At 49.5% G+C, this 27,253-nt stretch overlaps 2 protein-coding genes across 4 annotated transcripts; one reads left to right on the forward strand and one right to left on the reverse strand.

The window, feature by feature from the left end:
- Positions 1–10: 10 nt before the first annotated feature.
- On the reverse strand, positions 11–5,760 carry LOC110073298 (uncharacterized). Of its 3 annotated transcripts, XM_078379427.1 has the most exons (5): positions 5,633–5,760; positions 4,507–4,645; positions 3,109–3,961; positions 2,261–2,434; positions 11–1,035 (listed from the first exon to the last, which is right to left on the reverse strand). In XM_078379427.1, the coding sequence occupies exons 2-5, from the start codon at positions 4,532–4,534 to the stop codon at positions 819–821; spliced, it is 1,272 nt and encodes a 423-aa protein (XP_078235553.1). In that variant the 5' UTR covers positions 4,535–4,645; positions 5,633–5,760; the 3' UTR covers positions 11–818. The 3 variants fall into 3 exon arrangements, 2 of the variants coding, with proteins under 2 accessions (XP_078235553.1, XP_078235554.1); XM_078379428.1 differs by lacking the exon at positions 5,633–5,760 and having other exon boundaries at positions 4,507–5,118; XR_013538128.1 differs by lacking the exons at positions 11–1,035; positions 2,261–2,434 and having other exon boundaries at positions 2,787–3,961.
- Positions 5,761–6,256: 496 nt separating this feature from the next.
- Positions 6,257–26,031, forward strand: ATAD3A (ATPase family AAA domain containing 3A). Its single transcript, XM_072977623.2, has 16 exons — positions 6,257–6,543; positions 8,180–8,256; positions 9,003–9,104; positions 9,925–9,984; positions 10,254–10,323; positions 11,349–11,514; positions 12,349–12,418; positions 13,786–13,941; positions 14,434–14,490; positions 15,358–15,483; positions 16,092–16,216; positions 18,618–18,669; positions 18,851–18,921; positions 20,718–20,885; positions 21,226–21,334; positions 25,524–26,031. The coding sequence occupies exons 1-16, from the start codon at positions 6,336–6,338 to the stop codon at positions 25,689–25,691; spliced, it is 1,785 nt and encodes a 594-aa protein (XP_072833724.2). The 5' UTR covers positions 6,257–6,335; the 3' UTR covers positions 25,692–26,031.
- Positions 26,032–27,253: the final 1,222 nt, after the last annotated feature.

Genomic DNA, 27,253 nt, shown 5'->3' on the forward strand with positions numbered 1-27,253 from the left:
AAACAGAACACAGAAGTGACCGTTTATAGAAACAGTCCAGAACAAACAGGGAAGCTCACAGTACATAGTCAGTTCTAGAGCTTGGAAAAAGTCTTGGGTTTTTTTTGCAGAAGGGAGGCTGGGCTACGAGTGGTTCTAGCTTCTGACGATACAGAGGATTTGTAATCCAAAAAGGTAGCTTTTCTAAGCTGACTTCTGCTCTCTCTCTCTCTCTCTCTCTCTTGCTAAAGAAATCATTGCATGAACTCTCCTTGACATTTCCATTCAGGCTTTGCTTTCTTGCATCTCTCTTTCAAAACTAATGAATGGAAAACCCCAGGGGTGAAATGCCCGTTGCCAGGATGAGCCGTTGAGACTCCGGGCGATGCACATTTGATTTCGGGACACGACTCTGAATTAAAAGTCAGAACGAGATGCAAACCAAGTCGCACACAGCCTTGCCCCCGTGCCAAGTGGTTTTTCTCTGCATCAAGAGTTTTTATTGGGGGGCGAGGAGACGGATCCATGATCGGCCATTTCCAAGCCAATCTAACTGCTGTTTGAATTGATCCCACATAAAAAAAAACTTCTTCAAAAAACAACAACAGGTAACTTCTCCCACAAAGGAATAGTCGACCACGTGGTCGGTCTTGGCTGCCGCCCAAGTAGACTGTGTCCGTGGGGGTTCTTCTGAATGCCATGAACTGGTACAAAACTGGACTGGATCTCCTTGAATCCTGCTAGAAGATTCTCCCTGCCACCCCAAAAATGACTCTGTCTTCAGGTGAAGGCTCTGACAGATTCCCTGAATGTGGGGAGGGAGGAGAGAATCAAGATTCTCACTGGACAGCATATGTTGAAGAAAGCGGGTTTACAAGACCTTGATCCTTGGTCTCCTGATAGCTGGAACTTGGCGGCTGCTGCTGCTGGAATTCCTTGGAGGCTGTTTCCAGCTCCTGCCTGTACTTAGAGACGGCCTGTATCTCCCGACTGTTCCTCAGCAGTTCATTATTTTTGCGGGCTTCATAATGGAACTGAGAGTTTCTCATTTCGTACCTAAATTCCCAGAAACACAAGATGGGGAGGGGAGGATTTATTTGTCCTGTCCCAGCCCGATACCCTGCAGATATTGCACTATGGCTCCCATCATCCCATGCCATCGTTTTGGCCCGGGATGAAGGGAGATGCAGAACAAGAGACTGCCGGGCGGATCGTGTCTCGGCTCTATAGATGGGGAGGGTGGCTGGTGATTATTTTTTTTTTAAAAAAACACACACATTTCCATCTTTCTTTCCGTGTTGCTCCATAACATTTCAAAATTGTCAACGAGCAAGGCCTGGTTAACAGGTGGTTATATTTAAAGCGACTCCCAGCTAGGATGGTCTTCTGCACCTGAACGTGGAGAAGAACCGGGCTGAAAGTGTAGGGGCGCCAAAGTAAACGTCAGGTCTCCCGCATCTTGCTCTAACCCACTCCTCAGTTGTACTGGAAAGGATCGCTTGCCTCCAGTGAAAAAATAAGCCTGGACACGTTTGATACCACTGTCATTCAAAGAGGGAGGCTAGGGCTCAGAGAGGAAGGCTAAGTGTTGTCTGAAGTAGTGGTTAGAGTTCAAATCCCCACTTGGCCCTGAAGTATCCAGTCTGACTATGGGCCAGTGGCCCCTCCTTCTGACCTCCTTCACAGGGGGGTATTGAGAGAGGATTCCTGTCACTGAGACGAGAACCATTGATACTACCTAGAGCGATGGTTCCTAATCTGGAGGCTCTTGAGCTAAAACTCCCAGAAACCTTCACCACGAGCGGTGCTGGCCGGGATTTCTGGGAGTTGGAGTCCCAAGGGAACCTCTGGGGATCCCAGGTTGGGAAACACTGCCATAGAGCAAAAATGGATGGAGAAAATAAGTGCTGCTACTGAAGACTCCCCCCCCCCGCCTCCATTGCTGCAACTGAAAGACAGAAAGTGCCTTGATGAAGAATTCCAGGTGGGGGGGGCCGAATTCGACCCTCCGGGGGCCCCAGTCTCTCCGTCTGGGATTCCCCAGACAGTCCCAGCTCCTCGGGAACTGCCATAAATTAGAATACGCTATGCTTTGGCCTTTGGTCCCACCCGCATCACACTCCCGCAGCATCCTACGAAGCAGGGGACAGAGCAAGCCGAGAGGACCCTCTTGTGACAAGGCATAGAAACGGCAGCGTCTGGACTTCCATTCTAACGCTGTCTGTTTTTAGATTCCGAGTAGCTGACGCAACAACAAAGCCCCACGGCCTGGATCGCTTACCATTTGGCTCTGGGGCCTCGGGTCCGTTCCAGCTCCTGCTGCCTCTTCAACTCCAGCAACCAGGCCTCTTCCACCCGCAGGCGCTCGAGACGAAGGCGCACCAGCTCTCGCTGGTAGGGAGACGTCTCTATCACAGCCCTCTTGGCAGAGCTTTCGGCAAGAGCCTGCAAGAACCTGAGCAGCCGATACGGAAACCTTCATCGCGTTCTTAGCATCTTCCTGATCTTCATTGGGCCTTCGATGCATTATCACAACCCCACCTTCAAGCCTACAGTGGGGAGATCCTGGATCTCCTGGTAGATCCCTGTATAGGCTTAACCAGATGTAATGCTTGCATGCCTAACTCAGGCTGTGGAACTCCCTCCCACTGGATACCAGCCTGGCTCCATCTTTGCTGTCCTTCCGCAAGCAGGCCAAGACCTTTCCCCCCAGGCAAGCTTTTCCCTCCGTGACCAGCTCTCTAAGACAGGTTTTTAAACCTGGGATGGCTTGTGGCTTTGAAATCTGTTTTAGCAATGCTTTCACCTAAGCATATAATGTTTATTTAACTCTTTTTACATCTTTGAATAATTTGCTGGGTTTTTAGCTTTGAATATTGTGTTTCTAACAACATAAGCCACCTTTTTTTTTTTTTTTTTTTTTTGGAGACAGGCAGGGTCAAAATAATTTAAATAAATAAATAAATATATAAACAGTTCCACCATCAAATTACCATTTTAAACTTCTGGCTATATCAGTATACCCACCTATTTTAGATCCGGCCAGCCTGAAGTCTTCCCGATCCTAGTTGATCATAAACATTAGAATTTCTAATAGTCTAGGAACCCAGTTCACTAGGATCTCCTTACCGGTCATTGATTTCCTGGGCTGTGGGTGAGGAAATAGCAGCCGACGCCAAGCCGTAAGGACTCCATGGCTTTCTGACGTCCATCCTTCCAGGTGCCTTGAGTGTCCGTGATCTGGTGGCTAGAGTCCCCGGTCTGTAAAACTGCCTGCTCACTCCATTTTTTCTCTGTGGCAACGGAGGTGGAGGCTCGGCCGAGGCATTTGCCTTGGCCGAGCTGGGCCTCCAGGCAGGCCTTGGAGACTGGGACCGAGCACGATGCCAGCGGGGATGTTTGGCAGGGGGAGAGAACGATCGAGAGCGGCCAGCACCCTTGAGGCTTTGCGGACGGCCTCTGTCAAAGGAGGTGGAGGCCCTTCCCCGCCAAGGACCTCTGACCGGGATCTTAGGGGGCAGCAAAGCCTTGACACCAACCACATGAGGGGAGCCAAGTTTTAATGGGAAAGTGAGGTCCACTGAAGGCAAAACTTTCTGACTCATGAGCTCACTTCTTATCAGTCTTCCCCCATGCTCTGTAGGGGACGTGGCCAAAGTTGGAAGGCCCATGCTGGACAAGGCGGAATCATCTCCTAAGGATCCCAGCAGATGCATACGTTTTGAGCCCCACTTTGTCTCTGTCAGTGGCTTAGCCTGCTCTCCAGTCACCAACTCCTCGTAGTTGCCAACAGAAGCCACTGGCCACCCAAAACTCAAGAGACTTGAGTTGGCTACAGATTCCAGGTTAGAAATCCCTTCTGGATTTGGGTGGAAACTCAGACTGGAGGCCAGGTTGTCCACTTGGACCTTAAGTTTTCTCAGGCTTTCTTCCAGGTCCTCAATACTGGGAATGTCCATGACAAATTGAGGCGGATAATTGCCTAAGTGGAAGAAAAATCATTAATTATATCATACTCTGTGGCTTGCAAATCCTCCCCCCCCCCAAAAAAAGCCATTGAGGACAAAGCATGCTAAGTGCCCACAAAATGCTCACTTTTTCATAAAAGGAAAGAACAGAATGGAGTCTGTGGGAAGATGGCAGACCACCTCACACTGCAACATTTTATTGCAGATCCCTGCCTTGAATACGTTCTGCAAAGGCAAGGGAAAACACAGAAGTGATCCAAGTAAGATTCCAATCCCCACGAACCCTAGAAGAATCCACACACACAAATATTTTTCTTAAGCAAAGGCGTGCCCTATTTTATTTTTTTCTTCCCAGTTATGCCCACTTTTCCTCCAAGACATTTAAGGTAAGCAAACACTTTTCTCCTTCCCGCATATTATCTCAGACTTCCCTGCGAGGTGGGTTAGATGGAGAAAATGGTGAGCAGCCCAAGGCAATCTCACACACTTGATGGCTTGAGTTTTCAACAGGAACTGCCTCGTCCTCTAACCACAAGGTTACATTGGATTCATCTCTTACCGTTTCCTCCCAGAAAATCCAAATCCATTTCTCTTGGTTGTGGCTGTGGAAAAAACAGCCCTTCCCTGTGCTCGGGAAGCTTAGATCCTTTGTGATGTTGGTTCTTTGGCTGTTGCTAAGAAATGCCGTTGTCTCCTGTCTTTAAAAGAAAACAAACAAACGAACACTGTCAAGGGTGGTACATATTTCCCGGCAGCAAGGCAGCTTAACATTTTCTATTCCTCTTAACAGTGCAGAAACTGACTTGTAATCCACATTTTTAAAAATTTAAAAAGTACTGGTTTCAGTCCAGAAGACCCTTCCAGTTCTTTTCTGACTTCATCAAGGCCAAATTCAGTGGTCCTCTATGCCTCAAAACCCCATGAACACCTCTGCTTTCTGTAAATTGCAGTGCCATGATCCCTTTTTCGCATGCTTTTGATTCTGACTTAATTCATTTCAGGGTTTTCCAAGTAGAGAAGACTCAGAAGGGGTTTCCCATTCCCTTCTTCTGGGGAGGGATCCCAGGGAGGGTGCAGCTGGCCCAAGGCTACCCAGGCTGGCTCTTCTCTCAGGGAGGCATAATGGGGGGACTCAAACTCCCAACCTCTACCTCTGCACCCAGAGACCTAACTCACTGAGCTATAACTAGAGATGTAATATTTCTGAAAATTTTTCAATTTTTTCTGGGGGTGGGGAACATTTTCCCCCATTTTTTCCCTCAGGAAAAAAAATAGAAATTTACAGAAATTTTCCATCTTTAACTACAACCCTTTAGCTGGGAGCAAGTCCCCTTTCACTGAATTCAATGGGTTTTTTTTCCCCCTTCGCCAGACTTAAACTAGCAGCAGATCGTGATCCCGAAGCACAATGCATCGGAAAGTAACTGGATTGAGCCCCGCTTCCCAGAAATGTCTCCTGGAATCAACCTGGCGCCCATCAGTTACAGTGGAACTACAACACCCATCACACAAATACGGCTGGCTGGGGATGATAGGCATTGTAGTTCAACTCCCCCCTGGAGGGCATCTGATTGGTTAAGGCAGATTTCCGTCGAGCCAGGGTTTCTCCACCGCCAGCCCTGTTTAAAGGCCTTTCCTAGGCTTAAGGGAGAGATTCCACGGCCCGCCACCCGCAAAGCTCCCACCTCTGCCATGTGCGGCCTTCCCTAGGGCATCTCCTTCAACCCCTTAGCAACCGCTTCAACATTCCCGTTGCTAAGGAGAAGGACCGCCTCCTTTCCCCTCCTCTATTTCGACCACCTATTAACTTTGGCCCTCCTCTCATCCCGTCCCCCGCGATTCCCTCCCCTCACGCATCACTTTCCCCGCCTTTTCCCCAGTTTACCCAATCGTAGAACTACATCCTGGAGGCCACCTCTAAGACGAAGACCAATAAAGAGCAAGCCGAGTCAGAGCACGTGACAGGTTAAAAAAAAAGGCAGCTCAGCCCCGCCCCTGGGACCACTCCTTTCGCCCAATCGGCTTTCAAGATCGAAGTTAACCGGTCTGCACCACAGAGATACTAAAATAGAATAACCGCTCCACTCTGAATTGAGATTAATAGGATCAATTTGATTTAAAACTTTTTTCGCTTCCTCTGTTCTGAATTTTTTAGACCTTTCTGGGTCGACCAGTCCTAAAAATCCCTAGGTGTCTAGAGTGATTCTATACAAATAACTACATCGTGCTTCTCTTCGGATCAGTCTAAGGGCGGTTCCTCTCGACCCCACCAATGACCGTAAGGCAGAAGCCGGAAGGGGCGGGGCGACGCCTGCGCAGAGAGCACCTCGTTGGGTCCGCGTGTGTGCCGGAGCGCCTGGGTTTCCCCCCTTGCTGGCCGGCGGGATCATGTCGTGGCTCTTCGGGCTCAACCGGGGCGGAGGCGGCGACGCGGGCCAGGGAGCCTCTCTCGGGGCCCCCCCTCTGCCTCCTCCGCCGGGGCCGGCCTCGGGCGACGGGGCGGGCGAAGGGAGTCGCCCCAAGGACAAATGGAGCAACTTCGACCCCACCGGGCTGGAGCGGGCCGCCAAGGCCGCCCGGGAGCTGGACGCCTCCCGTGAGTCGGAGGGAGGCCAGGCCTCGTCCCCGGGGTGGGGTAGAGGGGAGATCCGCCTTCCCACCCATCCCCTCCAAGGAAAACCCTAGAGGGAGGGGGAGAGAGAGAGGAGGCTTGGGAGGGGAGAGGAGGAGGGGCCGGGGAGGAAAGGGTTAACTGGGTCTGGGAAAGGGGCCCCCACCCCAAGCCCCTGTCCCCTAAAAGGATGGGAGGGGGAGGGGAGAACCCTAGAGGGAAGGAGGGAGGGGCAGGAAAGGGTTAACTGGATCTGGGAGGAGTCCCTGGAGGGTAGGGATCTCCAGATGGCCCTGGGTTCCCATCATCCTCATTCAGCAAATCCAATGAGCAAGTAGTCCAGTATGCCTCTCTGTGGGACACGGTTTGGGATAACTGTGATCTGGACCTTTTCTTCCCTGTGGTCTGAGCAACACACATTCGTGGGATTGAAGGAATCCATAGCAGCTCCTCTCATCCCGCTTCTCTGCTGAGAAGGTTTCGAACACAGTAAACAAACAAACAAAAAAATCTCCCTATTTGGACGTTTGCAATGTAGGAGAGACAACACAAGAGGAAAAAAGGGAAGAGGAGGGTAGAGGAGGGGGGGGAGTTTGGATTCCAATGGTTTAAAAGCAAAGGAGACTTTCAGATCTGGCAAAAGGCCAGGCGAGGATCAGGTTCCAAAAGAGCCTGAAATCGCCAGGAATGTGAGCCTGAGGGCTTTTTTCTCAAACTGTGCTTGGCTGATGTCTTTTCCGATTGACAAAAGCGATTTGCAGGTTTTTTTGCCAGCCGTTGCATCAGTCCCGGGCTGGGACTTTGCCCTTTCCAGCCCTCACGTGACTCTGTCTTAGCCGCTGATGCTTAGCAACTCCCAGAGAGATTTGCCACTCTGAAGGAGAGCCTAATCATCCCCAGTTAGATAGGCTGTAATTCACTGGTAGACCCCACGTTTTGCCTATAGAATGCCCCATATTTACATGCTACTTTTTCTCCCTAAGAGACCCCAAGTTAAGAAAGGAAAGATCTCCAGAGAGCGGAGAGGAAATAAAATCTCAAGACCAAAATTTCAATATCCCACAAGGAAGGAAACATTGTGTATTGGGAGTTTTGAAATGCTTTGCAATGCAGAAGCCAAATTGTCCCCTAAAAATGACTGAAGGCATTCATGGTGCTCACAGAGGTTGAGCAGCAGTATGTGCGTCTCATCACAGAATAATCATAAATAACTGTGGCTTGTTATGATGCTTATGCGCTGTCAGTTTGACATTTGCAGATGACTAACCAGCACTGGGCACATCCTGACTTTTTTTGAAAACAAGTGGAGGCCATTCAATTTAGAGCTCCAAATGAGCTGGGTTTTCAGATCATTCTTGCCTAATTTTGGGGGAGTCATAGTCCAAAAAAAAACCAGTCACTTCTATAGATCTCTGACCACCTTCCAGGTTTGGAAGTACTGTCCGTCAGCATTATGGGAGGTGGGCTTAAGGTTCGTCCAGGGTGTGTGTGTCCTCGTTTGAGCCTTGGCCACATCATGCTAACCCCTGTCCCCTCGCTCTCAAAGCGGAAGGAAGCCGGCGACAGGCCTGATCTTTCACAGGATGAGAGAAGACGCTAACTCGCCTGTTGTCTCTTCCAGGGCATGCCAAAGAGGCACTGAACATGGCACAGTTGCAGGAACAGACCCTGCAGCTAGAACAGCAGGCGAGGCTGAAGGTGGGTTGCGTCCTTATTTCCTTCGTCTCTTTGCGAGGCTGTACCGTTAAGAGCTTCTTTATGTAAAAAAATGCACAGCTTTGCTGAATTATTTTACCTGCCCAGAGATTCTCGGATTTGCAATCAAAGCAGACTCCTTTCCGACACATAGGGTGTCGCTCCCCTGGTGCTAAGAACGCTACTGTTGTGAAACATCAGTTCATTGATGCCTTCTTTTATTTATCCAAAATCGTTTTTACCCTGCCTTTCTCCTTTAAAGGGATCCAAGGCGCAGCTTCCGTCATTAAAAGACAATATTTAGAAACTAACCACAGTATACGAATGCTGAAAAGAATTTTAAAAATATTGTACTAAAAAAACACAAACAACACCAAAACACATTCAAAGCAGGAAGGTACAACGATCTGTTTCTAAAACCCACTCAGACCATCACTGAGGGGAAGCTTGCCTGAAGAGAGAGGTCTTTGCCTGCCTGTGGAAGGACAGTCAAGATGGGTCCAGGCTGGCCTCCAGTGGGAGGGAGTTCCAGAGTCTGGGAACAGCCACCGAGAAGGCCCTCTCCTACCAAAAGCACCTGAGAAGGTGGTGGGACTGAGAGGAAGGCCTGATGGTTTGAACACTCAATCAGGCTTGTAAAAGGAGCCACAATCCTTAAGATAAAGCCCAGGGCTTTATAGGTTAGAACCAACTGTTTTTTTTACTGATCATTATGAATATATATATCCATCTTCCTCTTTCCGGTTTAGGAATACGAGGCAGCCATAGAGCAGCTGAAAAACGAGCAGGTCCGGATCCAAGCCGAGGAGAGGCGGAAAACGCTAAGCGAGGAGACGAGGCAGCAGCAAGCGGTAAAGAGGGGTTTTTGTGATTAATCTCACTTGAACAATTAAGGGAAGAGCGGCCTTATAAATAAGTAGTGAAGTCTTTTAGCCAGGACACCTGTTTATTCTGTCAGTTGAGAGGAAAGGGTGTGTGCGGTGTTTCTGTCTGGAGATAAAAGCAAGGGCCACGAAGCCGAGCACTCCTCGGTGAGGTTTTTGTGGATGCTGATGGCTACCACATTAATATTAAAAGGCAAAAAACAGAGCCAAGAGTTAAAACCAAACTTTGGGTTGAGGAATAGCTGTGTTGCATTGCTAAAAGGCCAGAAAGCAAGAGGAGCTTCCACATTCCGGCACAGCTATGGCTAAAATATAAGGGAAAGAATTTAAAAGACCCCACACATTGGGCAAGATTTAGAAGCTGTTTGGGTTAGACCTGAATCTGACTCCCTTTCCCTAGTTGTGTCCATGTAGAGTTTGATTCTGGAACCCTGGAGATGTAAAATTGCCATTTTTCCCAGGGGGAAATGAGGAGAAAGTGTTTTTCCCCTGAAAATTTACATTTTATCTGGAAAAGAAAACGGTTTTTTTCCCCCTGGAAAAAATGGAAATTTCTGGGGGGACTACAGAAAAGTGTGTGAGTGGGGCTGCTTTTATTTATTTATTTATTTATTTATTTATTTATTTATTTATTTATTTATTTATTTATTTGGAAAAATGGAATTTTTCAGAAACTTTACATCGCCAGGGTTCCAGAGTTTGCTCGTCAAAAAGTTTATATCTTTCTCTTTGAGATTTCTGTCATGAGTTCCGTTCTCTCTCTCTCTCTCTCTCTCTTCCCTTAAAGAGAGCGCAGTACCAAGACAAACTTGCCCGGCAGCGTTATGAAGACCAGCTGCGACAGCAGGTGAGGGGTGGAGATGTGCTGGCTTTTACGTCTTACCTTACTGGTGTAAGGAATGATCACCGGCTAGAAGGGGGAAATGGATGGGAAGTGTCACCTTTTCCTCAAAAATGTCCTCTAGGCTGGGAGGCAAAGAGGATTTTCAAAATGGAGGTTTCTGAGGAAGGGAACAATGTAGATTTGGGAGGCCTAATGTGCCCCAAATCTCAGGAGCGCTCGCCTCCCTTCTCGCTGACCAGACTAATTTCTCACGGCTTTTTGTTTCTCTCCAGCAACTCCTTAACGAAGAGAATCTGAGGAAACAGGAAGAGTCTGTTCAGAAGCAGGAAGCCATGAGACGGGGTAACTTGCCTAATTCCTGTTTTTCTCCTTTTCTCTGCGTGATGGGTATGATTTTCGGGGTTCCCTCGGTCACCCGTAAAAGGAAAACATGTACCTTTGCAGGCCTGGCAGCGAATAGATTTTAGGGGGTGTTAATGCTGGAAAATCTCTCTCGCACAAACCCCCCAAAAGTGGTAAAATTGCTTTTCGGACCTGCCTGGTGGCTAACAGAGCCCAGATCAGCCCCCGGGAACTCCAGATCGCCAACCACTCACAAGAAAGGCCTTCCTTGATCCTCCGCGCCCATTTCTCCCTAACTGACTGTCAGGCGAAGACACTCAAATAAATAAATGGAGATCCATGCCTTTCGTGTAGCGACCGGGCCAGTCTGGCTGCATACGTGGCAGCCTCCATTTACATAACTCATTCCAGGGACAGACAATTGTACCTTTGCCGTTTTAAAGTTGGCTTTCCATTTCAGATTGTTTGAATTGACCCCGCCTGCTGATTTTCCTGCTGAAAGGATTTTTCATATAATCATGATGGTCATAGGACAACAGAGCTGGAAGGGGTCCTACGGATCATGGAGTCAAAGAGGCCCTGTGGGGATTTGAACTCCTATCCTTTGCTTCCATAGTTAGAGACCTAAACCCCTGAGCTGTCAGTTCCAAAGTCAGCCTTCTATGCCATAGACCCGAGACCAGAAAAAATGTGTATGAGTTATGTGTTCGCAGAATAAATGTCTCCTCCCACCTTGCTTGATGGGGTTCAGGCTGCTAGAGAGAGTGAGAGGCTAACATAAGGCTGTCCATTAATTTTGTGACTCAGTGGAGAGGAAAACTCACAGTTTCCCCCGTCCCCCAGTCTAACCCTCACACCCCACTTCAGTTTGTGTTGGATGAAAACCCGACAAGGTCTGAGCACCCACAGGGTTTCAGGGGGCAGCTGTAAACAAAACCCGGTGGGTGATATTTTTGTTTGGTCAACGAAATCAAGGTGTCAGGGTGATTCCAGGCGGTTTGGGCTGACCCCCGTGTCGTTCGCAGCTACGGTGGAGCGAGAGATGGAACTGAGGCACAAGAACGAGATGCTGCGGATTGAGGCTGAGGCCCGTGCCCGGGCCAAGGCAGAGAGGGAGAACGCGGACCTCATACGGGAGCAGATCCGGTTAAAAGCAGCCGAGCACCGCCAGACAGTGCTGGATTCTCTCAAGTAGGTCTGAACACCGCTGAAATGGGTAGAGGAGGAACCTCATGGGCGCAGGATCCGTTTTCTGTTCAGTAGCTTGAGATGGGCTGATCGTGACGATAGCTGGCATTCCACCCGTGGGTACACCCGACGATCCTAAAATTTTCATTTCCTTCCTTCATAGTCTCCAGTTTGTCTTTCCTGGCTGTTGGCCATAACACAGACATTTTAGAACTCTTTGTGCTCATGGCCTCAAAGTCTCTTTCCTTTACAATCATGGCATGGCATATCGGTGTCTTATGTGAATTCTGGATTTCACCGATTTTAAAAAAAGTTTTTAGGGTCAGAAGCCATACCTGGGTGTAGTGGAAAGCTGTTCCCTCCCATTTTCAAGGCACGGGGGCCTCCCTTTTGGGGTCTCTCACGAACTTCGCAAGAGCCGTCCAGAGCACTGGCTCTGACGGAAGGTGCTCGCGGCTTTCAAAGTTCCGACTCCATCCCGGAGTGGATGCTCCCAGTCCTCATGAAGTCTTGAGTCACTGGCCTCCGTCAGCTGGAGAGGTGTGGTGTTTTCTATTTCTGTGGGTCAGGAGACATCATGGGGTGCCCGTGGCCCCCCAATATCATTGTTTCCCTCGTGATCCGCTGAACATAACGTGTCCGTTCCACAGCATCACGGGGAAGCCCGTTTCAGTCCTCTCTCCTCCCTATATCGGGATAACAGAAGGGGACTGGAATGCTTTTAGCTGAACCTGGCTAAATGCAGGCACCGATCCTTCCTTACAGGACCAGAAAACGGCACGTATATGAATATTTCAGCTCTTATCTCTTACGACTTCTCTTTTCTCATGACGCTAGGACAGCCGGAACATTGTTTGGAGAAGGATTTCGTGCCTTCATTACAGACTGGGACAAAGTGACGGCCACGGTAAGCCGCCAGCAATTCCACTGTAAGCTTGAATGTGCTCGGCTTCCTTTGCTTTCCAAATCTGAGGCCGGGAACGAGCCAGGAACCTGGGGAACTTAGTTTGGAGCTTCAGCATGAAAAGCACTCGGTCGAACTGTTTCCCCCCACTGGGACTACATTTCTGTGTTTGACGGGTACTGCCTTAGGCACTGAGAGCAAAAAGCAGAGACTCTGAGTGGTTTAAGTCTCTGGCTAAAGAGAGAGAGGAGTTGGGAGTTCGATTCCCCTTCTGGGAGGGAGGGATGATATTTTCCTTCTACAGAATCTTTCCAGAACACACGTTGCGTCTTTCATTCGTGTGGTTTTTATCAGAGTTGCTCCAGAGCTGCCCCCTGTTGGTGTGGGGAGAAAGCTGCAGAAGCATGGCCGATCCGCTTGTCTTACTCCTCCCGGGCACCTGGGAGCATCATCCTTGTGTATCTCCCTTCAGGCGTTAAATGGAACGGGCGTCTTGGGGAGAGGCCGTGCGGGTCTCGCCGCGTCAAGCCCGTTCGGCTCGCTTTGGCAGTGGATGGATAGGGGCCAGGAATTGAGGGAGTCCTCCCCCTGGGTTGCTAAGCAACCGTCTGGGTGGTTTTGGTGACCATGTCTTGTGTTCCCCCCCTCGGCAACGCACCACCTGCAAATAAGCAGCCAAGAAGGGAAAGCTGGCGTAGCTGCCAGCTTCCAGATGGAAAATGAATCCGTTCTGATGGAGAAGACTGGAAGGGTTCCATCCAGAAGGGGGGGCTGTGATACTGCTCTCTTGCCGGGGCTGAAAAATCTCCTGATTGTCTCTCATTTCCACCCACTGCATTCATCTCGGGGCAGAAACCTTTCTGCAGCCTCTCTTAAGAAGGATTGAGGCCATGGCTGGTTTTCTTTACATATTGCCTTCGAGGGTATTGCTGACTGAATAGCTCAGTGGTTTAGGTATTCGGCTGCAGAGGTTTGAATCCCCTACTCCAGTGGACTCCAACCTTGGGCCTCCAGATGTTTTAAGACTTCAACTCTCAGAAATCCTGGCCAGCAGAGGTGGTGGTGAAGACTTCTGGGAGGTGTAGTTCAAGAACATCTGGAGGCCGAAGGTTGGGGACCACTGCCCTACTCTATATCTCCTGTGAGAAAAGCCAACCTGGGTAGCCTTGGGCCAGCTGCACAGCAGTCCCAGGGTGCCCCCTGGAGGAAGGGAAGGGGAAGACCATTTTCTGAGTCTTCTCTACCTGGAAAACCCTGAGAGGGGTAGCCATGTGGTCCCATGGAACGAGAAAAAAAAATGGCTTTAAGACGAACAGCCAAGCTTGTGTGTTGCTGTTTGAGTGATGCCGCATCTTTCTTCCTTCTGACAGGTGGCGGGTCTGACCCTTCTGGCCGTGGGCATTTACAGCGCCAAGAATGCCACCGCCGTGGCTGGTCGGTATATAGAAGCCCGCCTGGGCAAGCCCTCTTTAGTGAGGGAGACATCCCGCATCACCGTGTTGGAAGCGCTCAAGCACCCCATTAAGGTAACTGCGCGGCCTCGGCTTTTGGGGGCCAGAGGGCAGAAAGCTCTCCGGAATTCAGGCCACCTTACGGCGACTGTGCCCCCCCCCAATGAGTGAGCCATCTCCGAAAGATCCTGTCCTCAACAGCCCTGTTCCGCTTTTGCTCAAGCCTGTGGCTTCTTTTAGGGAGTCGATCCATCCCGTATTGGGGGGGTCTTCCTCTTTTCCTGCTGCCTTTCACTTTTCCCAGCACGATGGCTCTTTCCAACAAACTCTGCTTTCTCAGGATGGGCCCAAAGTAGGACAGCCTCAGTTTCAGCGTTTGGGTCTCCAGAGGGAGTTCAGGCTCAATTTGATCTAGGACCCACGGGTTTGTCTTTCTGGCCTTCCAGGGTATCCGCAAGGTATCTCCTCCAGCCCCACATTTCAAACAAACCCATTTTTCCCCTTGTCAGCTTTGTGGTCCAGATTTCCTCTTTAGCATCTCTCATTTCTCTTTTCTCTCTTCCCCAGGTTGGCAGGAGGCTGACCAGTAAGGCCCAGGATGCTCTGGAAGGCGTGGTCCTCAGCGTAAGTAACCTTTGTTTATTTCATTGATTTATATACTGCTCCATTCGTGCCATGCACTAGTAGCAGTACATGTTGCATTGGTGCAGCGCTGAATTTTCACTGTCGCGACTTTGCTGGCTTTCCTAATGGCACAGGCTACGTAGGTTTGATCGCCAAGACCTCCCCGTCCAGCCCCAGAGGCAAAATGGCAGCCTGGGTGGGCGGGCCAGGTGCAAAACAGCAGCTTGCAAGGGGGGGGATCGATGAGTCATTTACCAACCATCCATGTAACTTGGAAATGGAAGTTCTTTCTCAGTTACCTCTGCCCCCCCCAACCCCGGTTGCTTTGTTTCTACCTTGATTTAAAACGAGTTGACTCGCACTCTCCACCCGGCAATGTGGTGGTGGGTAAAAACCAACCCTGATACCCGGACCCTGCTCAGCATGCTTGCGGTCGAAAAGATGTGGCACAAAAGGAAAATGGATTGGGAGGGAGAAGGAAAGGAGCGCGCTCGAGCCGACTTGAGTTTCAGGTTCCAAAGTTTTCAACGGATAGTAACTCCGGCGGGTTATGGAGCTGCAGAGTGACGTGGAAAATGGTGGGAAGGGCTGCTCCTTCCTGACCCCCTCTGGGTTCAAGCCCAGGCAGGGGGCTTTTGGCTGGAGTCCGCTATGGCGTGATGTGTCAGGAGGGATTTGACTTTTCCCTGACCCACAGCCTCGAAAGGGGTTGCCGTGGGGAAAGGCTGGGCTCTCTCGAACCTGCCTCGCAAGGGGGCAGCCAGTTGGCATTTGGGGCTGGCAACGATGGGTGCTCTCCCGTCACCCTGAACTCCTTCTTCGCCCCATGGCTTGCTTGTCTGAGCCGTCTCCCCTTCGTTTTTGCAGCCCAAGCTGGAGGAGCGGGTGAGAGATATTGCCATCGCCACCCGGAACACGAGAAATAACCGGAGCCTGTATCGGAACATCCTGATGTATGGGCCCCCAGGGACTGGGAAGACCCTTTTTGCCAAGGTAGCCCCCGTCTCCCTGTGTTTGTGTCATAGGGAGGGTTTCCTGCAAGCGATGTGATTACTAGCATTACAGTCCAGGCTGTGTTTCTCCCCCCCCCCCCAATGCCTTGTAACGGGCGCTATTTACTGTTGGCTTTTTAAAATTTGCGGGGGGGGGGGGAAACAATCAGCATATAACAGGCAGTCTAACTGCTAAAGCTAGGAAGAAGAAAACCCAGAATTCTGTAACCCTTTCTAAATTACAGAGGTATTCAAGGCTGGTTAGTTTGAATTAAACTGTTCCGCTTTTTTCCCCCTTGCATCACACATTCTGGTTTTGCTAGCAGGGTAAATGCTAAACCAGCCTGCTAAGGCGTTGTGGGACTTTGTAATATTAAATAAAAAGTATTAAATTAAAAAAACCAGATATATGTGTTTCCATGGTGCATTATCAGAACTGGCCACTAGGGGGAACCAGAAATAATGCTGTAGAGAGGGGGGGGTCACTAGATTTCCTGCATCCGCTGGTGCTCTTGGAACTGTGTCTTATTCAGACCAGAGCAAATTTTAAGCATTGCACAGCTGTTGACCCCTCATTCCTGTCTTTCACCACCACCACCTCTGCTACAGAAATTAGCCCTGCATTCCAGCATGGATTATGCCATCATGACTGGTGGCGATGTTGCCCCCATGGGGCGGGAAGGAGTGACGGCCATGCACAAGGTCTTTGACTGGGCGAACACGAGTCGGAGAGGGTAAGTCGGCTCTTCCCCTTTCCCAAAGGCCGGGGGGGGGGGGACTTTCTTCCCTCTGGCTTAAGAAAAGGAGAGAGAGATTCAGTCTCCACTGAGCTGGCTGGACGAATGCTGTGACTCAGTGAGGAGGGAGCGTCCTCTTATTCTCGGCGCTTCTCCTTAGGGAGAGATCCGAGCAACACTGAGCGACAGGAACATAGTGGGTGAGTGATGGAAAAGACGTGTCCGTCGCTCACTCGCTTGCTCCGCTGGGAGCCCCAGAGAGCTGCTGGCAGTCTGGATGACAAGCCCTCTGAGTGGATGGACTGGCTTTCCTTAGTCCTCTTCTACGTGGATGACGAAGCTTGCCCCGAGTAATTGGGAGGGTTGTTCTGCTTCCCGATGTCATGGGTTTGTTTGTTTTTCAACAAAAGCGTAAGATACATCGTCGTCTTGCGCCCCCCCCTTGATGGGGACGACGACAAATAACAGTCGGTTTATCTGGACGTTGTTCTTCGTTTCTTGTTTTTCCTTTTCATTTTGTCTGCTTTAAAAAAAAAGGCTGTAGCAAGGGGCTGAAAGGTAGAGGTTTTGCTGAAAACAGGAAGTCAGATTTAGGCGGAATATCAGGAAAAAGTTCTCAATTGTTAGAGCAGTACCACGGTGGAAGCCATGACCTCAGGAGGGGGTGAGCGCCCCAACGCTGGAGGTCTTCAAGAGAAAACTGGGCCGCCCTCTGTCCGATCTGCTTTGATTTGGATTCCTGCCTTGAGCAGGGGGTTGGACTGGATGACCTTCGAGGCCCCCTTCCGACTCTGTGATTCTAGGATTGGCCAGTGTGGTTCAGAACAGCATTACATCCTGGGGCCCACAAGTTTTTCAGACAGTGGTTCCCAACCTTGGGTCATCCAGATGTTCTTGGACGACAACTCCCAGGAAGCCTCCACCACCAGCTGTGCTGGCCAGGATTTCTGGGAGTTGCAGTCCAAGAACAATTGGGTTACCCAAAGTTGGGAACCACTGCCTTAAGAGATGACAGGAGTGATCCAGGGTGGTTCCATTTTCCTGGAGCTCTCCAAGGTGCTGAAGGGCTCTTCCTGCTTCTCTGTCGGTTTTCCCATCATTTCTCAGCCGCAGCGTCAAAAAAAAGCTTGTTCGAGTAACCAGGCTACTGGGTTTTTCCACCACTTTGGCACAATCACGATCCCCTGCATGGCCATTAAAAACCTAATAAAAGAGGGCTGGTTTGGGTGTGTTTAGCTCCTGTCTCTGGGGTGGATGGAGAGTAAACCAAGGAAGATCCAGGAATGGCATCCAGCGAAGCTAATGGGTGATGTATGTGCCCCTTGATGGGACCTGACAGTCGCCCGCTCTCCCCGTCCAGGCCGATCCGCCGTCACATTCATCACCCGAACATTTCTATCTGCCACATTTTCTTCCCTCGGAGGGACAAAGGAAAAACAAGGGAGGGGGGGAAGCCCCATAAAATAAAATATTGAAGAGCTCGGGCCAACAAAACAAACTTGGGTGGGCAGAGTTTGGCAGCCTTCCACCCCCACCCCCTCTGTTTTCCTCTCTCTTTGCAAACGAGGGAGGGACGTGAGACGCAAGGAAGCCGGGGGGGAAAAGAACATCGGGGTGTTTAAAAATGGATTGGCGCACGGAATCAATTATTCACTCGCTCGTGGCCTGCCGGGAAAGCGGGTCGCGCCGGCTGGTACACGGTTCTGGGGACGTGACGGGCGATCCACTCACCGTGGCTTTCCAAACAAGCTCCGTTGCTTCTTCGGCCCGATTCATACAACATAATAAGCAGGAAATCTGGCTTGTTTTTCTCTTGCAGGGGATGGGTGCATCAACCGTAATGTTTTGTTTTATCACCTCTTTGTCGTCCAACGTCTTTCTTCAATCCCACCATCCTCACATATGTTTGTGGTGTGGACACAGGAATGAGCCTTCTCTGTGGTTGGCTCGCAGACTTTGGAACTCCCCCCCACTGGAGGCCAGACTTTGCTCTCCTTTTGCAAGCTGGCAAAGGCTTTTCTCTTCAGGCAGGCTCTTCCTTAGTGGCTGGCAGCCTGAGAGGGGTTTGGGGGTTGTTTTTTAAACAGATTCTTGTGCTCTCTTGTTTTTAAAGGGGTCTTTAGTATTGATTGTATTCACCATTTTTAACATAGTACATCTCGAATTCTCTTTTAATATCTGGACACTCACTGTTTTAGCTTTCAAATATTGTCCGCCCAGAACTACTATGTCTTAAAATTCAGCTGTGGGAGGGAGGGAGGCGATAGCAAGGTTTGTGCGCCTGAATCCTGCTAACACTGTACCTTTCTTCAAGCTATTTTCTACTACCTTTTGCTCAGGCTGCCCCGTGCAGTTCAGGTCATCTCACGAACCCCCTTTTTCTTTTCCTTCTTTCCAGCCTCTTGCTGTTCGTAGATGAGGCCGACGCCTTCCTGCGGAAGAGGTCGACGGTAAGTGCTCTCGTGCGCGCCTTTTCCACGCATGTGCATGCCTTCGCACACAACGTATGCCTAGATCTCTGCATGGACTGGAGGGACAGCCATCCTCAGCTTGGGGATTGTCCCCCCAACGTCTCCCTAAAAGAGCCGGCCAGATCGCTTGCATGCTCAATTGACGGATTGTCTCTTGCAGGAAAAAATCAGCGAGGACCTGCGGGCGACGTTGAATGCGTTCCTGCACAGGACTGGACAGCACAGCAATAAGTAAGAAAAGGGAACAAGGACCTTAATTTACTATTTATTTATTAACCTTCTGTCTTGCACTGGCCTGTTTATCATAGCTCCTCCCTCTCCCCCGTGCCCTGAGCTTCTTGTTTGGATTTTAGGTTTTTAGCCACCCAGGAACGCAGCTAATCTGCCCCAGAAAGTGGCTCAACCTTTTATGGAACGGGGGATGCTAGGAGCGAATGAGTTCTTCTGTTCTTCTGTGAGAAGAGTGAGCAAGATTATCCTGTGGTTCTTCAAAAGCAACATCTACACCCGGCCTTTGATGGAAGCTGGCTAAAAAGCAGGCCCGGAGCGCAACTTTTCAGCTTTCGAGGGCTACTTTAATCTTAGAAGCATTTGGTTCGATCTGGCATGAAACACAGCTTCTGCCGTTCTTCAGCCCTCTTCTGCCTGTCCGTCTCAAAAACGGGGAAGAACCAACACCCCCTTCTCTTTTTTAAATGTTTAGGAAAATGGTCAGGATTCCACCCTGCCTACCCGGAGACTGTCGGTCTTGACATGGGATTCGAAATGTAGATTCAGAGAAGTCATCAAGGTGTTGGTGGGCAGAAGGAAGAGAAGCACAGGCTGCGTTAGAGAGCACAACGTAGGACATGCAGTGAGACAGGGTTGGCAACTTGAATCCATTGGGCCAAATTTGACCCTCCTGTGACTCCAATCAGGCCCACCCTTCTCTTGACCCCATGGTTGGGTGGTTGCCCCCAGCTTTCATGCCGGGGTTCCCCCAACTGGAAGGACTGACTTTCTCAAAGCTTATTTCTTGGCCCTTTTGAGCTGAAGTCTGTGGGTAATTTTTGGCCCGATCCTCGGTAGAACCCCAACTTCTGACACCCTTCTCTGAAATGTAGTCGAGCTTTTGGACTGAAATGGGGTCTCTGCTTTTCAAGTGAGCAAGCCCCATCAGGTGCAAAGGGACTTGATTCAGAGTAGACCCACATTGGATTGCACTGTTAGCTCTTCTCTCTGTGGGTAAACGCATCTTCTGCTGGTCTTATGGAGCCCTGCGCAGGTCTTCAGGCTGTGCTCTTTTCCTTCTGTTGCTTTGAAACCTCCTTATTTTAAAACATGCCTGCAGTTTGCCTTTAAATGTACAGCACTGGTTGTATTTTCCTTTCATAGTATGTCTGCTTAAATATATTTGGATTGGGTGGGGAGGGTAGGGTTGATCCGGACAAGATCCTGGAATGTTTCGGAGGTGGGACGGGAGGTTTTAATCCACACATTCGCCCTGTGCGCTGCCGGTGATCGGCTTTTTATCCGAATTCGCCCCAAGTGCGGTCCTGCGGGCGTTCCTCATCAGGGTTGTTCCGGAAGAGTCTGGAGTTAATAAAATGCACACCAAAAGGGGGAGGGATTCGTTTCTGCTGGGAAGTGTACGGACACTCTTTTCCCTCTACGTTTCCGGAGATGGCCTCGTATGCCTCTTAATAGCTGCAAAGGAATGTGCCCCTAGTCGTTTTCGCCGCCTTGAGCCGTACGACGGGCACTCTTCAGACAACTCGTGTGCGTGGGTGGTGGGTGGGGGAGAATGTGGATTTAAGGCAGAAGGGATCCCGGTAGGTCAACGTTCCAGAGTGAACTCATCAGAGTAGATTTGTTATAGGGCTTTGTTCTGACTGCTAGATGGCTTGGTGGTTTCAGCCTCCGGCTGCAGAGCCAGAGGTGGGGAGTTTGATTTCCCCCCTTGGGCCTCCTTGACAGGGGCTGGACTTGATGATCCACAAGGTCCCTTCCAGCTCTGCCGTTCTAAGATGATGATTATTATTCGGCAGGTTCATGCTCGTCTTAGCCAGCAACCAACCGGAACAGTTTGACTGGGCCATCAATGACCGGATTGACGAAATGGTTCATTTTCAGCTGCCTGGATTGGAGGAGAGAGAACGCTTGGTCCGGATGTATTTTGACAAGCACATCCTCAAACCGGCCACCGAAGGCAAGCAGTGAGTAGAGCTATTATCGCCCTCCTTGCTATTGTGACATCTTGTATCGTGATTCCCAACCTTGGGACCTCCAGATGTTCTTGGACGGCAACTCCCAGAAATCCTGGCCAGCCCAGCTGGTGGCGGAGGCTTCTGGGAGTTGCAGTCCAAGAACATCTGGAGGGCCCAAGGTTGGGACCCCACAATTTAAGTATTTGCTTTCGTATCCAAAAAAAAAACCACAGGCAGGCAATATTTTTCTGAAGCTGGGTTGCGAATTCCCCAAATAAATAAGTTTTTGGAGACTGCAAAACCCTAACCGGTACGCCATTCTGCCCATGACACTTGTCTTCATTTCTAGGCGCCTGAAACTGGCCCAGTTTGACTACGGGAAGAAGTGCTCAGAGATTGCCAGGTTGACGGAAGGCATGTCCGGCCGGGAGATTGCACAGCTCGCCGTGGCCTGGCAGGTGAGATCGGAACCATGCGGTCAAAGCAGGAGGGCGAAGCTGGCGCTCGGCTCTGTTTCGCCTCCACCAAAGCAAGGCTGTTGAGTTGCGGCTGATTCCGGTGTGGCCGGAGCATTTTAACAGCAGCTCTGAATAGCCGGATTTCAGCTGAATATCGGGGGGAAACTTCTTAACTGTTAGAGCAGTACAACATTGGATACAATGACCTCGGGGGGGGGGTGAGCGCTCCATTTCAGATCCATTGAGTTGTGGGGGGGCAGCAGGATCTGTTCTCCATCATCTCAGAGTGCAGGACACATAATAATGGGCTTCAAACTCAGGAAGCGAGATGTAGGCTGAATATAAGGAAGAAGTTCTTAACTGTTAGAGCAGTATGACAACGGAACCCATGATGTTGGAAGGTGGTGAGCGCTCCAGCGCTGGAGGCAAAAAGGTCTCTTTTCCAGCCTTCTCTAGTGCGCATGGCGAGGCCAAACAACGTTGATGTCAATGCAGTGTCCGGTGGAGATATTTGAAGATTCCGTTTGCATTCATTCATTCTTCCTTCCATCTTTGTCCATCTCTGGTCCTTTCTCTCTCTGCGAGCCCGAGAAAGAGATTTTGGTGGGTTTTTAAACTCCTAATCAAGACCAGACCTCCACAGACTCCTTGGGCGAGGCTTCAAATCAGAGGGGGGGAAAAAAGCTGTCTGGAGCTAAACCACTTAGTAGGACCAGTCTCTCTGATCAGCTTTTATGATCTTAATCATTGTGTTAGAAATGCAGAGCCAGAAGCGATACCCGACAGATCCCAGAGTCCAGCCCCTGTCCAGGAAGCCGGGGGGGGGGGACCAGGGGCGGGAATCGAACTCTCAACCTCTGGCCCCGCAGCCAAAGACTGAAACCACTGAGCTAACCAGCGGCGCTTGGTTCTGGACCGAAACGCAGGCGGTTAGCCCTGCCTCCTTCCCCTTGCTTCAAGCTGGTCCCAAAGGGGCGGCTAAATTGCCGCTTACGGCTGCCGCTTAATTTGCCTCCAATTCGTCATTCTGATTTCTTTAATTAGCTCCTTCAACAACACCCCCGCTGCAGCATTTTAATCTCGCCGTCTCTTTTCGAGAGACCTCTCTTCCCTGCCTCCGAGCAGAGGCCACCTAAAGTGTGCGCAGTCGTAAAATGTTTGGTGGATCGCACTTTTTTTTTCTCAATACAGTGTGCCAAGGTGGCCTTATCTTGATTGACTCCTCTACCCATCGTCCCCCCGCTGGCAAAGGGTCGATGAGACACGTCAGCCGAGGGCTTCAGAAGCATCGACCTCTGGTTTTGCCGGACCCCATAACCCTTTGACCCCGGCAGATTTTAAGGATTCGTGTTTCAGTTTTGCTGGATTAGCTCAGGGCTTATAAGGGATCTGAGTTCGATTCCCCGTAAGGCCTTTCTTGACATGGGCTGGTCTTGATGATCTATAGGATCCCTTCCAGCTCTGCACCTCTAAGATGATCAGCAACATCAATATATGGTGCTTCAGAGTAACAGGAAGGTGGGTCTCTTGAGTGTCTACGATAAAACAGCATGCACAGAGAAATTCAGAGAGTGTAACCCCATAATATTGCTCTGCTTCAGGAATTACAGGAGGCACTAAGCCTAGACTCTTACCGGCTATGTCTCTCCCTTCGGATATTTCTGAACTCCCTTCAAATGGCTTTTTTCCCCCAGCGGTAGCTGCTTTTCTTTGCTCTTTGAAATGAACACTGTGATCCCATAAGGGAGCTCCTTATTCCCACCGCCTCCCATGGGTGTATGGAACGGCAGAATATTAACAAGGACCTCAGAAAAGAAGTGGGTGGATTCTCTGAACAGTGGGAGAACGGGACCCTTTTACTAAAATAAGTAAATAAATCAGGGTGGGGATTTTTTTTTTGTAGTGACTTTAAACATAGTACAGCAAGTTAGTTAGTAACTTTAGGTAATAACACAGCTACTTTATTCTGCCTTTCCCCAAAGCATTTCTCTTTAAAGCTGCCGTTTGATGTCTGTATTCAAGTAGAAAGGAAAATTTCATTGTGTTCTGTTTGATCCAAATGTGAAAATCCTCTTCGTGTTGAGTTAGGGGCTTTAACAGCCTCTACCCCAGCACCGTTGTGACAGTACCGTTGGGAAATCAAAGGGCTTCGGGTGGTTCCCTCTGTTCCAGGGTTGGTCCCCTCGCCACCTTAATCCGGACACCCCTCTCGGGGCCCTCTTGTCTGTCTCTTTCCAACCCCGGAAACACAGTCTGGAGACAGACAAAAGCCTGCATCCTAGATGAGATTTCCCAGTCTGGTGGGCACGCCGCTCAGCCGGATCAAATAACCCAGCAAGAACCGAAAAGGAGGTGGGTTGGGGGGGGGGAACCGTCTCTGAACGGAAAAAGCTGAAACCAAAAGACGCGGAGGGGAGTGCTCAACCCACCTGAATTATTTTAAAGGCTCTAGTCCTGGAGAGAACAGTAAAGCAGGGCAGCAGGAAAATGTTTTATCCAACACACTGTCCAAAAAACGGGAGGTGTCCCAGGGAAGTGGGTGCCCTTGAAGGGGGTGCAGTGGGGAGACTGGGCCATTAAGGAGTGGAGGAACATTTTAGAGAAGAGGAAGAGAAGCTGATGTATGTTGAAGGTATACGGCTAAGGCTAAAGCCTTTTTTGTTCCACTTAACGGGGTTTGGGGGGTCATGGAAACAAAACCTATATGTGCCTACAGGGGCTTCATTTGTGTATGCAACTGTAAAAAGCTAGGATGGTGTGGAAAGCCATTTTTTGCTGCTGGAGGAGAGTAAGGCATAGTGGTTAGACTCTCTCGATTGGAACCAAGAAGACCCCAGGGAAGGAGGGACATGTTATGGAGGAATTAGGGTCCTGACAAGGGTACACGAATGAGGCTTTAATAGCTCTGTGTCCCCGTCATCGCTTCCTGAGATGCCAGGACTATAAAAGAGTTTGTTTCAAAGGGCAAGTTTCTAGCCCTCATGATCGGGAAACTAAAACGAGGCCGAGGGAGCAAAGACACCACCCAAGGGCCAGTGTTCCCATTCTTGATGAAGTCCCATTTGTCAGCCGAAGCTTGGGTGGTTTCCTGGAAATGGCAGCTGCTTTTCTCCCCCTCGCTTTTATTTCATTTTTTTTCCTGGCGACTGGCGCCGCAGGGAAGAAAGTCTATTTTTAGAAAGTCACGGAGATATTCAGCCGAGTGTGAAGCGCGTCGTCCTTCCAGCTGGAGTCTTGGCGATCCAAATTCCCAGGGAAGGGCTGTGGGTGTGTGCGATGGGGAGGGGGAGAAGCCCACCTTCTATGCCATATCAGAGGAAGAGGGTTCTGGAGCAGAAATTGTTGTTTGGGAAAATAAAAGGTCTTCCTTCTGCCAGTGCCGTGTCTCACAAGGGAGCACCGGCATGCTCTCCAGCAGGCGTCTATTCACAAACAGCATCTGGGTATGCTTGAGCACAGAAAATAAAAACGCCTGCCCTCCGGGGTGCTCTCAGACATGCAGTTCCAGCCAGTGAAGTGATCTTAACAAGGCGAGGACTCGTAAGCATCTTCCAGCTGCGATCACGATACACAATGAGCTTCCAAACCCCACACATCAGACTGCCAGCCAGCCACATATACCCTTTTTTCTGGAGGACTCCATTCCATCTTCAGATTCCCCTCTGTTTCCACTTTTTTTTCTCCATCATAGCTTGCCGCGACTTTCTAATCTTAACTATGGTCAGTAAAAATAAGCCAGCTTCAAACCATAGTTTATGGTGCCTTCTCAGTGGCTCTTCCCAGCTTGTAGAACTTCCGAAGCGAACTTCCGAACCAGACAAAGGAATGTTTGCTTTCATCAGTCAAATACAGTACAGTGCTTGACTGTATTTTTCCTGATCTCCTTCCGTTTTAGTTTAATTGTCCCTTTAATATGCTAAACCTTTTTGTCTTTTCATATATATGTGAGCATTCTCTCTCTCAGTCTTTCTCTCTGTCTTCTATCACATCAAAAGCAGCCCGTTCTGTTAATGACATTGTGGAAATACATATTCCTAAGGGGATTTATTTTATTTTTTAATGTTTTTCATATTTTCATAGTGAAACCATGAATATGGGCGCCCTACTGTATGTACTCCAGCAGAGTTTGGCCTCAAGAACATGAAACCAGATGGTTCAATGTTTTCTCCCCTCTTCTTCCCCTCTCCAGGCTGCGGCTTACGCCTCGGAGGACGGCGTGCTGACCGAGGCCATGATGGACGCTCGCGTGGCCGACGCCCTCCAGCAACACAAGCAGAAGATGGAGTGGCTGAAAGCTGAGGGGATGGAGGCCGGGAAGAACCAGCCGTTGCCTCTCGCTCTGGAGAAATCTGTGTGAGAGGAGCTCCTCTTTTTATTACAGGCACAAAGAAATGGAGACGACAGAAGGAAACATGGCAGGCCATTTCTGTACGGGGAAGCAAAGGATGATGGGAAAAGGGCCGCAGGGGGGCCAAATTCACAATGGAATCATGTCAAGCAGCAGAAAATGCCTTACTGTTGGGAGGGCCACGGTTCCGCCCTTCTGGACCCCCTTCCTCGGGGGTCTTTTTCCCCCCTTTTTGATACCTCAAGGATAACACCTGGAAGAATTGTGTATGTGTGTACGTGCTGTCAGAGCAGCTGGAAAACCAATATATTAAAAGAGTTCCCTTTGCCAAACGGCGAATCATTATCAACCTTGTGTCCTGTGTTTTGGCTCCCTCAAATTCTCATAAAACCGCTTCTTGGTGGAGCACGGTGGGAACCTCTTTGAAATCCCGTAGTGGAAGAGAGGTAAAGTCTCACGATTTTGAAAGAGATCTTTGAAGTATATGGGTGCTGCTTTATCGCGTTTGGATGTGGATTGTTAATTTCATTGCGCCTGAAGTTGACCACAAAAGTAATGAATTGCAAAGTGATTCATATTGGGCAAACAAATCTCTTCTTCTTCCACCCCTTTATTCAAGCATGGATGATTTTGGTTAAAACTTCTATCTTGTTATATAACACTAGTCAATATTTTTATAATTTTGATTGACTGTGCCGGGTATTTTTTTTATAATAGTAAACTGCAGAGCAGTTACTATTATCCTCTGTCTAGGATAATAATAATTCCCCAGTGGGGAATCGAACTCTTAACCGCCAGAGACCTAAGCCACAGAGTTATCTGTGCAAAGTATTTTGAAAGAACGAGACCCATTGTTTTGTCCTAGATAAACATGGGGAGAGCAGTGTTAGAAAGCCCAGAATTACTCAGATGGGGCCATATACATTATCAGGATGTGGACTTCCTCCTTTTAAAGAAGAGGTAGGGAATCTCTGCCCTCCCAGATAATTTGAATTATAATGCCCATCATCCCTGACCACAGCGGCCCTGTTAACTGGGTTTGATGGGACTCGGAGTCACCAACATTCCATTCTGGGAGTTCCACCTGACAGACAAGACACTTTGGCTCATCTGGAAGAATGGCCTGAATTGCAAGACTTGGAGGATTAGCTAGGCCTAGCTTTTTGTTCAGGGGAAAAAAATTCCCAGCTAGCACTGGGGCAGGAACAGGAAGCATGAGTGGAGTTAGGCCTAGCTGAACCTCAAAACCTCCCAATCTAGGCCTTTCTCCCAGGTAAGCCACATTGGTCTGTAATGCTAATTCTGGTGGAAGTCAGTTATTTGATGATGATGAAAATATATTACCGCTGACCTGCCTCCCTCCCATAAAAATTTTTGTGCCTGTCACAGTTCCACAAAACCATGGGGTTAATGACAAGAAAGGATTCCTGGGTACGAAATCCATGTCTCTGCAAATGACAGCTTTCCTTTTTTGGAGAGAGGACAAAGTTAGTCATCCTCAAGCCTATACGAACGTGTATCATGAAATGAGGAAGCGCCTGGTGAAATCTTAAGAAATCAAAGAGATGGTT

The sequence above is a fragment of the Pogona vitticeps genome, chromosome 7, assembly GCF_051106095.1.
Source record: "Pogona vitticeps strain Pit_001003342236 chromosome 7, PviZW2.1, whole genome shotgun sequence".
Classification (NCBI taxonomy): domain Eukaryota; kingdom Metazoa; phylum Chordata; class Lepidosauria; order Squamata; family Agamidae; genus Pogona; species Pogona vitticeps.